At 41.4% G+C, this 19,554-nt stretch overlaps 1 protein-coding gene across 1 annotated transcript; it reads left to right on the top strand.

Moving 5' to 3' along the window:
* The first annotated feature begins 163 nt into the window (after positions 1 to 163).
* On the top strand, positions 164 to 18,452 carry LOC100704862 (sodium- and chloride-dependent GABA transporter 2). The gene is made up of 14 exons (XM_003441659.5): positions 164 to 480; positions 3,420 to 3,554; positions 10,850 to 10,990; positions 11,130 to 11,217; positions 11,343 to 11,475; positions 11,584 to 11,718; positions 11,790 to 11,893; positions 12,010 to 12,134; positions 16,363 to 16,475; positions 16,554 to 16,691; positions 16,842 to 16,944; positions 17,197 to 17,297; positions 17,374 to 17,544; positions 17,717 to 18,452. The coding sequence occupies exons 1-14, from the start codon at positions 210 to 212 to the stop codon at positions 17,783 to 17,785; spliced, it is 1,827 nt and encodes a 608-aa protein (XP_003441707.2). The 5' UTR covers positions 164 to 209; the 3' UTR covers positions 17,786 to 18,452.
* Positions 18,453 to 19,554: the final 1,102 nt, after the last annotated feature.

Genomic DNA, 19,554 nt, shown 5'->3' with positions numbered 1-19,554 from the left:
AGCAATTAATTCAGCACATGTAAATGATCCCATACTCCAATGCAAATTTGTGTCCATTATATCCATGAAAAACAGAATAGAATAGGACATCTCCAGAGTTGCTTGGTCAAAGATGAAACAAAGTTGTACATGAAGCCATTGTTTGCTTGTTTGTTTGTTTGTTTTTTTGTTATGCTTTTTAAATTCATTTTCAGTTAACTTATTAACTGATGGCGCAGTTGCTCATTCCTCAACACAGAATTGCCAGAGAATATAAAGGCAGTGATGACCAGAGCGCAAAGCATAGCGGTATCATCGTTTTCACCCTGAACTGTCTTGATATGATGACAAGAAAATCTGCACAAAGAGACACACAGCCAGAGGTGGAGGAGCGAGGAAACTGGGGAAATAAATTGGAATATCTCTTTGCTGTGGCAGGAAATGTTGTCGGCCTGGGGAACGTATGGAGGTTTCCATACCTCTGTTACAAAAATGGAGGGGGTAAGCAAACAACACTCCTAATACTTTTGTTTAATTCATTTAATATGTTTATTTTGCATTCACTATCCAAAAGATGTGTTGATGCTTGTGTATTTCATGCACATTAAAGTGCTACACAATAATACACTGCCATGTGAAAAGAAAAGAAATTCATAAGCTTTCCACTTAACACTCATTAAGGTCAAACCCTTTCAAGCACACTGAATCTGAATTGTTTGGATGGTGAGGATTCAAAGAAGATGACGTTAACAAGACCTGTTGGACTCAATGGTACTCAGTTAAAAGAAACAGTAAATAAATTTCAGCCGGTACCCACATTTTAAAAAAAAACCTGTAAAATATTTAATATTTTAGGTTAAGACATGACTTCAGACTTGGTGTAGTCATTTTCTTCTCCATCTTCTCCAAAGTCTATTATTGCTCAGTTTACAGAGATTCACTGAGATGTTACCAGAAGTGTGTCTTCGAACTCTTTCAGTACTCTTTGAAAGTTTCCTTTATAAATTAGGTAACTCATATGATAACTGCAGGTGAAGCAAAGCAGGGCTCTTCATCTATTTGAATCATTCTGGATTTTGCAGCACCTTTATTACCTCAAATCTGCCAGCATCGAATTTGAGGGACTCAAGATACTGCAAAAGCTTGTTTGCTTTTACGAGGATCATTTTGATTCAAATGAAGAAAATTACAACTTGTACTTAACTTAACTTATACAAAATCTATATATCAGGTTCATGTTTATTATTTTAGATTGTTGCTGTTACCAAGAAACTGGACATCAGGTGTATTTTTTCTGTATTGTGTTATAAATTCAGGTGCATTCCTGGTGCCATATCTGATATTTGTAGTAACCTGTGGCATACCCGTGTTCCTGCTGGAAACAACTATAGGGCAGTTCACGCAGCAGGGTGGCATTACATGCTGGAGGAAGCTGTGCCTACTAGCAGAAAGTAAGCTGTTGAGGTCTTTATTGTAACAAGAAAACAAAATACATCCCTTTTCTTCAAAGAGCCAGTTTGAGTCACAGAATTGCCCAAGAGCATTAGTTAATTCTAAATCTATTCTGTTATCCCAACAATTAAGTTAACAGTTGATGCCACAACTGAAAACAAAAACAGATTACTGGTAACATTTTTACGGGTAACCTGATCAAGGTTCATGTCACAGTGGCAGCACACCTTGCCAAGGGTTTATTGTTAGCTGCAACTTTTAATAGTATTCTAACTTTCAAGGTGTCAAAATCTATATTCCAGCACAACCCAAGGGTTCATTGCAAAGGCAGATCTCCTTCATTTCAGTAGCTGGGCCCACATCCTCATTTTAGGTTTGGCAGACTTTTTAGTAGATAAAGGCAAATGGCTTAATCAAGAATTGAGCTGCAGTTTGGGGAAGGCCTCGATGGGAGCTGGCGGCAGCTCAGTACTAATAAGTGAAGAAGTGAAAGAATTTTAAAAAGGGGAGGGAAGGTGGGGCACAAAAACATATATAGATAAGACATGTTTGGAGGCGTGGTCCCACTCCTGAAATTCAGATAATTTACCTCCAATTAGTACCAAGGCCTTTAACCCAGTGGCCAGTTCTTCTGGAGCAAAAACTTCCATCACTGTGATGCTGTTGGAGGCAATCTTATTAGGTTTAGGATAAGATTCAGTGAAGTCCGACTGGCGCGTAAACCAGCGAACCGTGGACAATACGCCAGGGGAGCACAGCCTACTAAGCTACTCGAGCACGGCAGCTATACCTAAAGAGTTTGCTAATGGAGATAGCAAAGTAAAACAGGAACTAACACAACAAAACACCTAAAGGCTGGAAAATCACTGAGGTGCAAAAGAATTACTAAGAAACATGAAATACAAAAACCAAAACCATGACAAAGGATCAAAACAAAAAAGAAGCAAAACTTAACCACGGAGTCAACCGACACCGGACCCTGACAGTCATGGTCTTGGTGCAAGATAAATCTTTAGTAGTTTCTGTGGTCCTCTCTCATCATAAAACCATAGAACATCTGCTAGATTTCATCTGTCCCAGCAATAAGCTCCTTTCTGAAACCGAGTAGTACTCCTAGAAGGGAGTTATTTAAATCAGGGCCTGAGAGCAAGACACTTGCTCCTCGCTATAGTGTCGCTTGGTTAAAGGTGAAACAAAGTTGTACATGAAAGCACTGTTTGTTTGTTTTTTACTATTATTCTTTTGAAATTCATTTTCAGTCCGGAGTTTGTTTATATTTTCATTGAAAATGTATTAACTGATCAACAAAGGATGTGTTAATTCTTGTATATTTCATGCACATTAAAGTGCTAAGCAATAGTACACTGCCACATAAAGGTAAAAGTATTTGATGAGCTTTTTACTTAACACTAAGGTCTAACCCTTTCAAACAGGGTCTGAATTGTTTAGATGGTAAGGATTCAAAGAAGATGAAGTTAACAAGATCTGCTATATTTATTGAGGTGTTTTCAATTTATCTGTCAAAAATGGACTCAATGGTACTCAGTTAAAAGAAAAAGTAAATTAATTTCAGCCAGTATGTGCATTGAAAATAAAACACACAATCTTTAACATTTTAGGTTAAGAGATTACTTCAGACTTAGTGTAGTCATTCTCTCCTATAGTTTTTGATCTTGCAGCACCTTGATTACCTCAAATCTGCCAGAATCAGATTTTGAGCAAAGAAAGGAAGATGTATGACCTCTGCTCCATTGAGTTCCTGGGCAGCTTGTTTGCTTGCACCAGGATCATTTTGTGATTCACATGGAGAAAACAATTTTCTTAACATTGGCTATGTGACTGAATAATGACAGTAAAGAATTTTGGTATCATTGGTTAACTTGTGCTAAAACCATATATCAGGTCCATGTTTATTGTTTAAGGTTGTTGCTGTTACCAAGAAACTGGACATCAGGTGTGTTTTTTTCTGTATTGTGTTATAAATTCAGGTGCATTCCTGGTGCCATATCTGGTATTTGTGGTAACCTGTGGTGTACCCCTGTTCCTGCTGGAGACAACTATAGGGCAGTTCACCCAGGAGGGTGGCATTACATGCTGGAGGAAGTTGTGCCCACTAGCAGAAGGTAAGCTGTTGAGGTCTTTATTATAACTAAAAAAAAGTTGCATTTCCTACGAAAATGCTGTGTGGATGCTGTAATGCTGAAAATAGCTGAAAAAGATGAAAAGTTGCAAAGATTGTAGGGTGGTGAAGAAACTGAAAATTTTGCTGAAAAGAGGTGAAAAGCCAAAAATTCTGCTGAAAAGGGGTAAAGACGCTGAAATTTGTACTGAAAAGAGGTGAAAAAGTTGAACTGTCTACTGAAAAGAAACATTGCCATGAGCAGGATTTGAACCCGGGCCTTGTTGTCTCAAGGCAGCTACTCATCTCACTGAGTCAAACTGGTTCTCAGGTAACTGAAAAGGGGTGAAAAAATCTGAAAATTCTGCTGTAAAGAGGTGAACTTTTTGAATTTTCTGCAGAAAAGAGATGAAGAAACGGAAAATTCTGCTGAAAAGAGGTGAAGAAACTGATAATTCTGCTGAAAAGAGGTGAAAAAACTGTAAAGAAGCAGAACATTGCGCTGAAAAGAGGTAACGAAGCTCAAGTTTCTGCTAAAAAACAGCTGAAGAAGCTGAAATTTGTGTTGAAAAGAGTTTAAAAAGTTTAACTGTTAACTGAAAAAAATGTAACCATAAGCAGGCTTCGAACCCGGGCCTCCCGCTCTGAGAACAGCTGCTCATCTCACTGAGCTAAAACACAGCTCACCCCGGCAAGCAAAATCAGTGACCTCACTGATAATGTGGTCCATTCATTTCAATGGGACAAATAAATTGCATAAAAAATGTAATATCTCAAAAAGTATAGAAGTTATGAGCACCAAAAGTCATAGCAGGAAAGAGCAGAAATAGCAGAATATTGTAAAATTTGAATGGTGAAAATAGCACAAAAACTGTGGGACTAACTAAGAGCCAAAAAACATACAGAAGCAACTAGAATATAGTGGAATAAAGAATAAAGAGAAACAGGATCTCAATAGTGTGGATCCACACAACAAGTAAACAACATGTAGCCCTTTTCTACAAATCGCCAGTTTGAGTCACAGAGTTGCACAAGAGCATTAGTTAGTTCTGTCAAGGTGAACCAGCAGACTGAAGTGCAGGAGTCTGAGATGTCTGAGTTTATTTACACAAACACCAAGTGATAAATAAAATGCGCAAGGGGAAGGGGCTACGGCAGGGGTAGGCAACTCCAGGCCTCAAGGGGCGGTATCCTGCAGGTTTTAGATGTGTCCTTGATCCAACACAGCTGATTTAAATGGCTAAATGACCTCCTCAACATGTCTTGAAGTTCTCCAGAGGCCTGGTAATGAACTAATCACTTGATTCAGGTTTGTTGACATAGGGTGATATCTAAAACCTGCAGGACACCAGCCCTCAAGGCCTGGAGTTGCCCAGCCCTGGGCTATGGGAATTCGAGGAGGGGAAAAAATTTAACTGGAGGAAGTTATTGTTTAACCATTGCTTGATATCTGTCAGGCAATTACTTAAACTCGACAATTTAAAATACACAGATCACTTCGATTATACTGCTCTTTGAAAGAACAGTATATCTGAATGTCATTAGCATAGAGATTATAGAAAATATTATTGTAACACCTAATGATTTGGCCTAGGGGGAAAAATAGAGCAAAATGAGAATTGGACCTAAAACAGATCCTTGAGGTACCCCACAAGGCAAAACTGTTGTTTCAGACATCACTTGATTCAGACATCACTTGATTCACAAAAAATCTGATAAATTTGACATGAGCCATTTGATAACAACACCAGTACTCCCAAAAAAGTCCTTGAGCCTGTTTATCATGATACTGTAACCAATCTAATACTGATTCAACAACAGCTTGTTTAAAGAAGCTGAGAACTGAGCCAGTATGAAGAGAAGTATTCATCATTTCCACAATACAGCGGCCAATAGAGTCAAACGCTCTAATGAAAAATGAAACAGGAAGGACATCGAGGAGGCTTGAAGTCGATTTTATATGACCAAGCAGAGCCCTGATGTCCTGTAATGTAACAGGCTTAAAGGAGGACCAAGTATCCGAGGTAAGCAAAACGTAAGGATGATACAGAGAAGACGATGTAGAGTTATTAAACCTGATGGCAGTGATCATATCCAGGGGATATGCGCCAAGGTGCTATCCAGGGGAGTTGCTCATTCAGGGATAGTCTGGTGGGTGGACGTGACACAGCAGAGAGTGGCCTCAGGCTCCTGATTGGTTCGCTCCATCTGACCGTTAGTTTGTGAGTGAAAACCTGATGATAAACTGACCTTAGTGCCGAGGGGTGAAAAGAACTCCTTCCAGACCCACGAAGGGAATTGTGGGCCCTGGTCGCAGACGATGTCTTCAGGGATCCCATGAAGGCAGAAGATGTGTGCCGTAAGTAGTTGGGTGGTGTCTAGAGCAGTAGGAAGACTGCACGACACCAATCTAATATTTTTAGAATTGCAGTGTTACCTGCTGAGGGACGTAGGGCAGTTACAAAGTCAAGCACTATGTGCGTCCAGGGGCAGTGTAGGCAAAGGTAGGAGTAGTGGCTGATTTTGTTATTTGTTTTGAGCACAGGTAGTGCAGGCAGACACATACTCGTGCTAGTGTGGGCCATCCAGGGAGGCAGGCAATTCTCTCATAACTAATTAGTCTTTTAGTTCAACACAGATTTTTCAGTAAAGTTCCTTTAAGCACATCCTGCCACCCAGCCAGTCTCCTCTGCCACAATCCAAAAGTCTATTGCACATGTGTTAAACTCAAGGCCTGCGGGCCACATCCGGCCCAGCGTACATTTATATCCGGCCCGCGAGATGATTTTATAGGCTGAATATTTGTTTACAAACATTGCTGGTAAACCCGTGTGTCTTATTTGTGGAGCTAATGTGGCTGTAATTAAGGAATTTAATTTAAGACGACACTACAAAACGTCAGGATAAGCTGAAAAACCTAAATGCAGAGCAGAAACTACAGAAGGTGGAAGAGCTAAAGAAGAATCTGACATTTCAGCAGACGTTTTTCACCAGAGCAAAATCACAAAGTGAAGCTGTTGTGAAAGCAAGTTTTATTGTGGCAGAGGCCAAATTGGTCCAGTCATTTACCGAGGGAGAGTTTCTGAAGAGCTGCATGATGAAGGTGTGCGACGTCTCGTGTCCAGACAAAACACAGATTTTGGCAAATGTGAGCCTGAGGAGAAATACGATTGCTGATCGGGTTTGTGAGATGGCCACTGAATTAAGAACACAGTTGTGTGAAAGAAGCAAAAAAAAAAAAATTGCATACTCTCTTGCTGTGGATGAAAGTACAGACATGACATTGCACAGCTGGCCATTTTCATCCGTGAAGTGGAAATATTGGATGCACGGGACAACGACAGGAAAAGACATTTTTTAAAACGTATGTCAAAGTGTAACTAGAGCTGGGCGATAGAACGATAACGATGTTCATTGCGAAATAACTTTTTCTCGATAGAAAAATGAAACTATTGCGATAGACCTCATCTCTCTCTCTTCCTGTCTTAAAAAAAAAACAGAACAGCCAATCCAAATTAAGTAGCGCAGAGCCGAACCAATCACAGCCGCAGCGTCACGTCACGTGACTTGTTACGTACAGCACAAGTGCCAAGCCGCACATGTGTATTTGTTTGGGAAGCAGCCAGCCGCTGTGGCCGGGTAATGGAGAAAATGAGTGTGCCCACTAGAGAAAAATCAACCGAGAGCTTGGGTGACCAGGTTACCGAAGAGAACACAGATGACAGTTCCAATGCCGGAGAGATTGTCGAAAGGAAGGGCCAGAGAAGTTCCGTAGACTAAAAGCGCTAATTCGTCATCGAAAACAACCAGGAGAATCCCTGCGAAGAAGCAACAGTCAATTGAGTCGGCTTTCTCCAGCATCTTACCATATGACAAAAAAGCTAAGAGACATAGCAACATAACGAATGCCATAGCCTACTGTCTTGCTAAAGACATGCTACCAATAAACACGGTCGAAAATGAAGGATTCAAGCAGCTAATTGAGGTAATAGCTAAGCTATACAACAAGGAGAGATTGAGAATTTCCTTTTAGTTCTCAGTTTATTTGATATTGACAAAAGTTAGTCAATTTTGTCTGTTCTTCTGTAAAACAAACTAAGATTTATTTTTAGAATTAATATTTTGTTTCTAAGTGGAATTGACAATTTAGTAGTCTGTTTTGTTTGTTCTATTTTGAAACTTAAATGCTTTAGCGACTACCTTTTGTGTAGTTTGCAATATTTGCCTTTATTTATCTGAAACTGAAGTCTCATGTTCCTTAAGTACATCTGCCCTGTTGAACTTATTATGGGAAATAAATATTTAAATAAAAACAAGCTGCTGATTATTTCACATTTTACTTGTGAGCAACGGCACATTTAAATCTTACAGATATAGTTATTTGGCTTATATCGTGATATATATCGTTATCGCCTGAAATGAAAAAAACATATCGTGATATGAAAAAATCTTATATCGCCCAGCTCTAAGTGTAACTGACATGAAACTGCCCTGGGACAAACTGTTGGACTTACAACAGATGGAGCGCCGGTGTTGTGCGGTGAAAAAAAGTGGACTAGTCGGCAGTATGCGAGTAAAGATGCGCAGGAGGAGAAATGTACCGGTGAGTTAACAGCATATCACTGCATCATACACCAGGAAAGGCTGTGTGGTAAAGTCCTAAAAATCGAGCATGTAATGATCACCGTAACGCAAACCGTAAATTTTATCTGAGCTAAAAGTTTAAATCACCGTCAATTTCAGTCTTTTATGTGGGAAATAGACTCAGAGTTTGCTGACATTCCATATCATACAGAGGTCCGTTGGCTGAGTTGGGAAAAGTTCTCAATAGAGTTTTTGAGCTCAGCAAGGAAATCTGTCAGTTCATGGACATGGCATGTATGATGCGGTGAAGGCATTTCAAGTGAAGCGGTCACAAATGCACCAGTGCAACTTGCCTCACTTTCCCTGTTGCCAAGTAATGTTGAACCAAGTCAGCGGACTTTGCTGATAAACTGAGCGCGCACTGCGCACGTGCGGCGCTTTGACTTTGAAGCACAAAAAGAGAATTTCGAGCTGCTTCGCAACCAATTTCCGTGGAAACTGCACCTGTGCAGATTCAGATGGAGCTGCAGTGTAATGGTACACTCAAGGCAAAGCACGACACCGAAGGGCCCGCACAGTTTATTCACTCCATTCCTGAAGCAATGCCCCAGCCAAGTCTACATGCGGCTCGAACCTTCTCTATGCTTTCATTTATTTTTTCTGGGGTTTTTGGCAGCATGTTCATATTTCTAACTTGCATAATTTTGACAGGATATATATTTTTATGAAGAGCAAAATATTTAAAGTTAAAGTTTATTTTTTTAAGTTTGTTTATTCTGGAATAATATTCCTTTCCGTTTTTATTCATATTTATGTTTAAAAAACATTGTTTTAGTGTGTTCAATAAATGTTTATCTTGTTTGGCCCGTGACCTAAAGTGTGCCTTGAGTTTTGGCCCCCTGTGCAATTGAGTTTGACACCCCTGGTCTATTGAACAATCTGCAATGCTTCGCTTACTTTGTTTCAGATTCAGTAAGTAGTGAGCAGCTGCAGCAGCGCTACAACCTTTATTGAAAACATTTCTAAACTCAGAGTAGGAAATATCCGGGTTAGCTTTTAGTGCAGCTTTTGCCAGTTTTAATGCCCAATCACAAAGCAGCTGAACAAAGTAGGCGATTTTTGCCCATCACTGTCCTCCACTGCATCACTACACCACCAACTGATCCAACTTACCACCAGGTGGTCAACTGACAGCTCAGCTCCTGGCTTACTTGAGTGCCCAGAACATATGGCTGCAGATCTGATGATACGATTATAAAATCAATTATCGACCATGGGTGTCCTGGTGTCATGTGCACTTATAAACATTCTTTTGTTCAAACATAGTGTTTGTTATAGACATACTCCTGCAGCACATGAATCCAATAAAAGAACAAAGTTTAGATCAGGAATACTGTGTCATGCCCACAGTCATGCCCCTCCAGGTCTCACTGTTATTATCCAAGTCTCTTTTATACGAGAGTGGAGTCTGCATGCGGGGCACCATCCAGCACTCAGTAACCATGATTATGTCACGGAGGGAAGGTGTTTCTTTGCACAGATGTTAAAAAAAAAAAAAAAAAAAAGAGAGAAACCCTCCTAAAAACGGACAGAGCAGTGGGGCAGCCAAGGGAATGCACACAAATTTAAAAACTAAGGATAAAATATAATTTATTACATTTAAACAGTTAAAAAAAAAATATAAAATAGATTAAAACAGCCCTGGCCAGGGGACAACAATAAAAATCAATAAAACACAACGTTAAAAGTCCAGTGGCGTCCGCCACGGTATAAGAGTCACTAATAACAAATCCGGTGAAGCAAAACAGGGAGGGAACCCGGCGGCGTCCTCGCCTTCCTCTCCGCGTTCTGCGCCCCAATGTGCTAAAAAAGGAAACACAGCAGCAGTCACTACTCTTTTAGGGAGCTATCGTTCATTAAAAGGGGACAAGTCAAAAAGACTTACCCCGGGTGGGCAGAGCTCTCAACTCTGCCCGCCGCTTCCTTGTGACCGGTAAATGGCACTGGCCCGCCTCGCCGCCTCTAGTTCTTCGCAGACGCGTAATCTGGGCTTCCATTGCTGCAGCAGTCGGACCGCTCGCCCCGCGTCGCTGGCTTTCCCTCCTTTCACGCCAAGCTCTACCAGTCTTGAGTCACTGAGCACTCTGTGTAAATTACCCCTCACTCCTCTTCTCTCAGGTGTGTCCAATCAGTAAAATGGGAAAAGGGCGGAGTCTCTCTAGGACAGATTGACGGTGTAACCAAAAACATGCAATATAAATAAAACACTGCACAAAATATAACCAAAACATGCAATATAAAATAAATAAACACACTTCACATTAAAACACAACAAAGCAAAAACAACATCCGTCCTTCCCTGGATGACATCTACTATAAAACTATCAAGTCTGATATTGTCACAAGAAAATGCTCCAGTGCTGAGTGCACATCTCTATGACACTGCTGCATGTTGTCCCTTATTAGCATATGTTAATGCGAGCCCCATTAATAAGTCACACAACAATATACTCATCAGACACTTTGTTAGGTTCACCCATTCAACTGCTCGTTAACACAAATATTTAATCAGACCATTATGGTAGCAGCTCACTGCATTTACGCATTTAGTCATGGTCAAAATGAACTGGTGAAAGTGAACCTGAAATTCAGAAAGAAAGGAAACAACAAACAGTCTGAGTCATACATAAATTGACTATAAATGTGGCATTTTAGGCATTGGCGTTGGTGGACAGCTAATCCTCTTCTATAGCTGTATGACCTACATCATTATTCTTTCCTGGGCTTTGCTCTACCTCGTGTTCTCCTTCAGCTCTCAGCTTCCTTGGGCTTCCTGCAACAACTACTGGAACACGGGTAAAATGCAAAGATTGAATAGCATGCTAATATTTCTGTGGTTTATGGTACTTATATAGGTTTTCCATCTTTGTGTCAGAGTCATAACTATTAAAAATTTTATACTATTGTCTGTCGACTTTTCCCACCATCCTTTCAGATGACTGTGTAGACCTTTCAACAAAAAATGAAACTCCTTACTGGACCAACCAGACTAACTGGACATCAGCAGCCACTGAATTTTGGGAGTAGGTCTATGTAGAGGAACTTAACATACCAAGTTTTACCAATACATATATATACATATGTATAGACACACACACACACACAATTCTTTTATTTATTTTACCTTCTGTACTTAATTGACTTCTAGACGACGAGTGCTGGCGATCTCAGGGGGCATTGAGGAAATAGGTAGCATCCGATGGGAGTTGCTGCTTTGCCTCATCGCTATGTGGATCATCTGCTACTTTTGTATCTGGAGAGGAGTCAGGTCTACAGGAAAGGTGTTTGTAAAAGCTGCAGAATTGTGGTCAATAACTATATTCAGGAGATGTATATGGTGCATATGGAGTAAACTTTTTAATGCCCTCAAATTTTGCTTTTTCCCTCAGGTGGTATATGTCACAGCTACCTTCCCCTATGTGATGTTGTTAATTCTTTTGATTCGTGGCCTCTCTCTTCCTGGAGCATTAGAAGGAGTGATGTTTTATCTTGTGCCTGAACCCTCACGACTGATAGACCCTCAGGTACGAGCTCAAATCTATAACAGTGTCTAATACAGGTGGACAAGTGTACTACTGTTGCTTTATTGGAACAGGTGTGGATGGAGGCTGGGAGTCAGATCTTCTTCTCCTACAGTATCGGAGTGGGTGTCCTAACTGCGCTGGGAAGCTACAACAAATACAACAACAACTGCTATAAGTATGCTTATCATTAATGCTGATAGTTGATTAAGTCTAATTTCAGTAGCCATATTAAAATCCCCATATTACTAAATGCAGTGACTTCACATTGCACTTTGTTTTTGTGATTTGTAGAGACTCTCTGATGCTGTGTTTGCTGAATGGTGGTACCAGTGTTGTAGCTGGTTTTGCTGTGTTCTCAGTGCTGGGATTCATGGCTCATGAGCAAGGCGTTCCTATTGCAGAAGTGGCCGAGTCAGGTATATATCTTAAACATGCAATCACATCCTTCTGGAAACATTTTTACACAACTTCAACACTTTCTTTGAAGTTTTACACTTCATTTTGAAAAATATTAATAAACTATATTAAATGATTTTTTTTGCCCATTAACATTATATTTTTGTTAGTAGAGATTTCGTATGTTGTTCCTGGGATCCGCTGCAGCCGCTCCCCGAGCTTGGGGGTCACTGCACTAAGCACTCCTATTACCACTGGGACCATTGGCCTTCACCCTCCACATCTTCTCGAGCTCTTCTCTGAGCCCTTGGTACTTCTCCAGCTTCTCGTGTTCCTTCTTCCTGATGTTGCTGTCATTCCCTATAGCTACGTCTATCCACTCAGCCGTCTTCCTCTTCTTGTACACCATTACTATGTCCAGTTAATTAGTGATCACCATTTTGGCCATCTGTATCTCGAAGTCCCACAGGATATTAGCTCTGTCATTCTCTACCACCCAAGGGGGTGTCTCCCATTTTGACCTTAGGACTTCCAAGTCATACTCAGCACAGCTGTTTCTGTATACTATGCCGGCCACTTCGTTACGGTATTCCATGTATGCCCTGCCTGCTAGGATCTTGCACCTTGCCATTATATGCTGGATTGTTTCAGGGGTATCTTTACACAGACTGCACGTGGGGTCTTACCGGTCGGTCGTGGCCATCTCCTGAAACCCTCCATGCATGATCAGGAGCTTCCTGGTCTTGATGTCAGTGGCTTCTATCTCCTCCTTTGTCCAGCTTATGATCCCAGCAGGGTACCTGATCAAGGGCAGGGTGCAGGTGTTGACTGCCCGGATCTTGTTCTTACCATTTAGCTGACTCCTCCGGACTTCCCTGACAATGGTGGTTCCAGCTTTCTTCTTCATGGTTCCCATTTGCCTATTGGATTCCCAGGTACTTGTAGCTGTCCTTGATTTCTGCAATATTGCATTCTAGTAGTTCAATCATTTCAGTTCACACTAAATTCCCTCTCTTAGTTAGCATCCAACTACACTTCTCCAATTCGAATTACATTTTAATGTCCTGGATCAGTGAATCGATGTCTTGTTCACTCTTGGCATACGGCTTGATGTCATCCATGTAGAGGAGGTGGGTGATGATTGCTCCATTCTGTAATCGGTATCCATAGCCAGTCTTGTCAGTGATCTGACTGAGGGGGTTCAGGCCTATGCACGACAGCAGTGGGGACAGAGGATCTCCTTAGTAGATCCCGCACTTAATGGTGACTTGTGCTATGGGGTTGAAGTTGGCCTCCAGTGTTGTACGCCACATCCCCACTGAGTTCCTGATTAAGGTTCTTAGGGTCCTGTTGATCTTGTGCGTTGTGATTAGGACTGTCTGGTGTTCAGTTAGCTATTCCGGGTGTCTCTCATCGACTAGCAGCTGGTTCATTTGTACTGCCAGACGCTCATGGAGTGCAGTCAGCTTGTTCAGGCAGTAGCCATGAAGTTGATGCTCTCTTCATACTAGAGACCCTTTCTTGGATGTCTGCCACTGTGATAGTTACTGGAGCCTGCTCAGGGAGGTTGCTGTGTCCAGCTCTTAGATCCAGTAGCCACTGAGTATTGCCATTATGTGTTGCTCCATCTCCAGCCTTGGTGGTGCTATTCTCATATTGTTCCCCTGCCACTGAGAGTACACCTTGAATGGTTCTGTGGAGAACAGCTGGTTTATTCTCCTGAGTTCTATTTTTCTGATATAACTACATGACCAAGGACATTCCTTTGTTTCTGACTCCCTCGCCACCCTGTTGAATGGTGGCGGAGGCTGTAGTGTTTTATTATAGGCACATCCTAGGTGAAGGTTCTGTTTTCTTGTTTAGTAAACTTCCTGCCTTTATGACTCTTTTGGTGAGCAGGAGGTCACACTAACGCACCCCCAAACACAAACACCATATGCCTGACACCATAGGGGGGTTTTACAATGGGTGTTTGTGTAAACTGTGTCTCACAGAAATAAAAGACTGCTGTGGGGTGATAGTTCTCCGAAGTGGTCTGAGACTGAGGGCAGAAGGGCTGCTCTGAGATCCTTCCTGTGCTAGCATGTTAAAAACCGGTTAAAGCTGTTCGTCTTGCTTCCTTGCTTCGTTAACGGGAATAAGTCTCTAAACCAGCGGGGCCTGTGGAAGCGCAGACCCAACAGTTATCATCTCGATTTCACTTGTTGACACAATGGATCTAAGTTTTGAAATGTTCCTCAAGTGAAAAAAGCAGGTCCTTACTATCTGATTTAAATGTCCCTCCAAACAAAAAGCTTAACCCTTGTATGGTGTTCGGGTCTGTGAGACCCATGCCATTTAGAGGCCGCTGCCCCTTTAGGCAGTATATACCATCAAAACCTGCAAAATATGGTATAAAGATATTTACACTTGATTATAACTGATTTTATTTTTTTTTATAACATTTTATTAAAAAAAACCGAGAGCACATTAATTCATAAATGTGATCGAACAAAGGTAAAGGGAAAAAATTAACCATGTTTGCTGTTCACATGGCTCGTAATTGGGATGAAGTAAACATCTGTTGAGTAATTTAACATAAAATTGTTTGATAGTGTTAATTGGAAAGCCAAAACTCTAGCGGGTCCACCAGACCCATGAACAGTGGCTGAGTAACAAAAATACGAACACCACACAAGGGTTAAATGAATAGTATAGCTCAGGGGTGGGCAATCTCAGTCCACGAGGGCCGGTGTCCCTGCAGATTTTAGATGTGTCCTCGAACCAACACAGCTGATTTAAATGGCTAAATTAGCTCCTCAACATGTCCTGAAGTTCTCCAGAGGCCTGGTAACGAACTAATCATGTGATTCAGGTGTGTTGACCCAGGGTGAGATCTAAAACCTGCAGGGACACCAGCCCTCGTGGACTGAGATTGCCCACCCCTGGTATAGCTGAATATCTTCAGCAAAAAGATGATAAGATACTTCAGGAAACTGCTGTATTATCTGGCTTAAAGGAAGAATATATATTAAAAACAGAAAAGGTCCAGCACGGAGCCTCCACACAGCAACTCTGTAGATTCCGACAAGATCTGGTTTGCAGACACACTAAAACTCCTTTCAGATATATAAGATGAAAACCACTCTAGAACAGAGCCAGACATCCCAACCAGGTCTTTCAGTCTGTTTATCAGGATGGTATGACTGACTGTATCAAAGGCTGAGGTAAGGTCTAACAAGACTAGGACTGTGTATTCTCCGGAGTCTGCTGACATCATAATATCATTAGTGACTTTCAGTAGTGCTGTCTCAGTGGAATGGAATAAACTAAACCATCCCTCTGCCATGTTTCAGTGAGAAATAGAAAGTCCAGGTTTTTTCCTGTGAAGAGCTCATTAAGAGAGAAGGATTTGTTTGCGATGGAGCGGGCGTTCCATCGCAATCCGACTAAATGCTGGCAGCGCAGGTTTCACATCAGCTTGTCGGAGTGGAACTGACAGCAAACACCGTGTCCGAACACGTGGTCTCCAGCAGCGCCACAGAACCGGCGGGACCAACCACCGGTTTTGCGATGCAGGCTGCGAGGATACAGCGGTAGAGAGGTCATCGACAAAATACAGAGCATCAGATGAGCAGGATCCAGGCTGTGAGTACGCGTTTCCAACCAAATCCGGAAGGGTGACTGGCAACAACCAGAAACCACGGACGCCTCCAGACCAGTCGGGAAATCTCCGATCTGTAGGCTCATCTAATGTGTACCTGGATGCAAGCACTACAGCCTCTTTTCCTCGATTTCTTCTTGGAATTGCCTATGGCACGTTTCGTAGGTAGCAAGAAGTAATCCGGTGAGGAAGAAGAGCACACAAATGGTGGGGGGAAAGTTTTCCAATAACTGTCCCAATCATCATAAAGATGTTTCATAGACTCTTTCATGTGGAGCAAGGAAGAACGGTCATAAATCATAGCAGCATAGCTCCATATATTAAACGTCAGGGCTGATATAATAGCATAAAATACAGTACAACGTAGGCTGGTAGAAGTCAAGCTGAGCAAAGGCGCCATCTTCCTGTCACAGTCAGTTGACTGAATTTTTGATCTTTCCCTACCTCAACATGAGCAGGCACAGGTAAATGTTTAATTTTGTGCCTTCCCACTGTCATATTACATGTTACAACCTGTACAAATTAAAACAGAACCACTCAACTCTGGATGGCATGTTTTGTGTAGAAGGAGCTCAGTGTTCTGGCATCATGCTGTTGTGTTTCAGGTCCAGGCCTGGCGTTCATTGCATACCCTCAGGCTGTAGCCATGATGCCCCTTCCTCAACTGTGGTCCATCTGTTTCTTTGTTATGCTCATTCTCTTGGGTCTGGATACACAAGTAAGACACACACAACTTTGGAACATTGCATTTATGCTTTGAAATGTACTTAGTGTATTTTGTCCATTCTCTGCACAGTTTGTTAACATGGAGGTGTTGATGACGTCCTTCACTGATATGTTTCCCAAAGTGCTGCGCAGGGCCGGCCGAAGGGAGATTTTTCTCCTTCTCTTCTGCCTAATTTGCTTCTTCTCTCAACTTGTCATGATTACTGAGGTCTGTATGTAATGTATCACTGCCAAAACATGTTTTGGAAATGTGTGCTTGAGTCTGAAAGAAAATATTAAACATTACATATACTAATTTTCTGATTTTAGTGAGAAAAATAAATGCATGCGAAATAAATATCTGTGTCATTGTCTCCAGGGAGGGATGTTTGTGTTGCAGTTGTTTGACTACTATGCTTGTAATGGAGCCTGCATCCTCTTCCTATGTGTGTTTGAAACTCTGGCACTGGGTTGGATATTTGGTAGGTGTGCTTTTCCTTTTATATCTCACACTAAGGATGTCATGATGATGACATGATCAGGGAAATTTTCTCATATATAGGAGCAAATCTTGCAGACACTTGTGAGGACATTTTAATGGAGTCTTTACATGACTGATTATGACTCCTTTGGCTGTCATTTGACGTTTATGTGAAAAAAATACATCCATGGCGTTCCATTGACACCATGTGTGATCTTTATATGTTGTTTATTTTGTTTCTTCTCCTATTAAGGGGTAGATAAGTTGTATGACATTATAAAGGACATGACAGGGACACGAGCCAACTACTTCTTTAAACTCTGCTGGCTCTACCTCACACCACTGGTCTCACTGGTGAGTTGGGCTTTAAGTGCTAAGATGTTAACACAAAATTCTCCACCAACTAAACCATCTCCTTATGATTCCTCAGGGCTCTTTTATATATTCTTTAATCGAGTACCAGCCTCTGACCTTTAATCGGTGGTACGTCTACCCATCCTGGGTATATGTGCTGGGTTGGGTACTGGCTCTCTCCTCCATCCTGCTTGTTCCAGGATGGGCCCTGTATAAGCTGGGCACTGGGACTGGGACTCTAAGTCAGGTGGGATGACTGTGTTATTATATTAAATATATAGTTAAACAAAAATGTATGGTTTTCATGTTTACTGAATAATTTTTAACACAATAGAAATCATACTGAAAATAATACTAGCGCTTTTAGAATTGTTAGAAAACTTTTAAATTAAGACTAAATATTTTTCTCCATTTTGTAGCGTTTCCATCATCTGTGCCAGCCTAATCTTGAAAATTTAGAGGCCCAAAGGAGGGAAACTGAGTTATAGATCCTCAGAGAACTTCTGCAGTAGTTCACACTCAACTGATACAAATGGTCATCTAATCCTGAAGTCTTTGTAACACCTACGATTTGGAGCTGAAAATGATGTCACTTTCTCTGTTTTCCTTTACATTCTTTCGCCTTTTTCCACTTTTGTACGTATTTTAGTTGTTGTTTTTAGACCGATGAGATCAATGTGGAGAAAGGAGAATTTGGAGAAAACCAAACAGCATAGCAGCACACACACCTCATACCAACTGTCAAGTGGTGGCGAGATGATGATTTGAGCTTATTGCAGTGCTTGATTCAGCCATGAATTCCTCTTCCTGGCACATGCTGATTCATGCGTAAGAACAGTGATCTCAAGCACAACAGGAAATTTTCAGCTGAAAGCTGAAAAATAAAAGAATCAAAGTGTTACAATGGCCTGGACAAAGTCCTGACATCAAACCAACTGAATTACTGTAGCGAAAATTTAAGACAGCTGTTTATATGTCTGCAAATGTCAATCAACTGAGGCAATGTTGTAAAGAAAAGTGGACCAAAATTCCTCCATAATAATGTGATCTGCCTTTGCAACTGATGCCACAACTGCTGTTATGGGCCGATGGAGAAGAACACAGAGCTGTGTTACAGAGCTGAGTCATTAAAAAATAAAAATGCTGTTCCATCCATCCATTCGCTTCCGCTTATCCTTTTCAGGGTCACAGGGGGCGCTGGAGCCTATCCCAGCTGTCTTAGGGCGAGAGGCGGGGTATACCCTGGACAGGTCGCCAGTCTGTCGCAGGGCTAACACACAGAGACAGACAACCATTCGCGCTCACATTTACTCCCACATTCACACCTATGGTCAATTTGGATTGATCAATTAACCTATCCCCACAAATTGCATTACTTTGGACGGTTGGAGGAAGCCGGAGTACCCGGAGGGAACCCACGCAAACATGGGGAGAGCATGCAAACTCCACACAGAAAGACCCCGGCCTGATGGTGGAATTGAACTGAGAAAATGTTGTTGAAAATGCTGTTGCATTTTGATATCATATTAAACATAGCACTAAGCGGACAGAGAATTATTTCTGACATGTTTGTATTGTTGCTTTTTACTTTGAGTGTCTGTAGAGGAAAGCGCAAACCTGAGAATATTCCACAAGTTAATTTAATTAATCCTAACATCAACACAATTGATAATTATATTTTGACAGACACTTTATGTAATGGCACCTATCAAGAGAAATGCATGCAATAAACATGAATGTTGCTCTGTGTGCACACTGCTGAGAAAACATGGGGAGAGAAGTTTTCATTGTGTCTGATCTGTGTAGAAGTGTGACTAAAGCCAGAAACACTGGAACCCACTCTCCACACCTTTAAAAAGAAAACAAGATGTGTACTTATGGGACTTGGTTGTGGATTCTCTAGTTAACCCCCGTTTCTAATCTTCAGTTCTGCTCCATAGCAATGAAATCCCCAAATAATCCTAGAATAAGAATGTTAGTCAAAAGACTCAGAGTAAGGACTGAGTAAAGAGCGACAGGACAGAGCCAAAGTTTTGGCACTGAACCGATAACTTTAAGCCATCCAGTTACACCAGTCTTCTAATAACATCTCTCATTTCATTCCAACCTGTGCATTGGCCTTGACATGATGTACAAGTGTTTTTAACCCTGTCCAGGATAATATCTATGTGTACTCCGAGGTGTTTGTAGTTCTCCACAATGTCCACATCAGCCCCCTGGATTGAAACAGGGGTCAAGGGTTTCCTGGTCCTCCTAA

This window comes from Oreochromis niloticus, linkage group LG14 (assembly GCF_001858045.2).
Source record: "Oreochromis niloticus isolate F11D_XX linkage group LG14, O_niloticus_UMD_NMBU, whole genome shotgun sequence".
NCBI lineage: Eukaryota > Metazoa > Chordata > Actinopteri > Cichliformes > Cichlidae > Oreochromis > Oreochromis niloticus.
The sequence above is the reverse complement of the archived record's forward strand: the minus strand, read 5'-3'. Positions and strand labels throughout refer to the sequence as shown.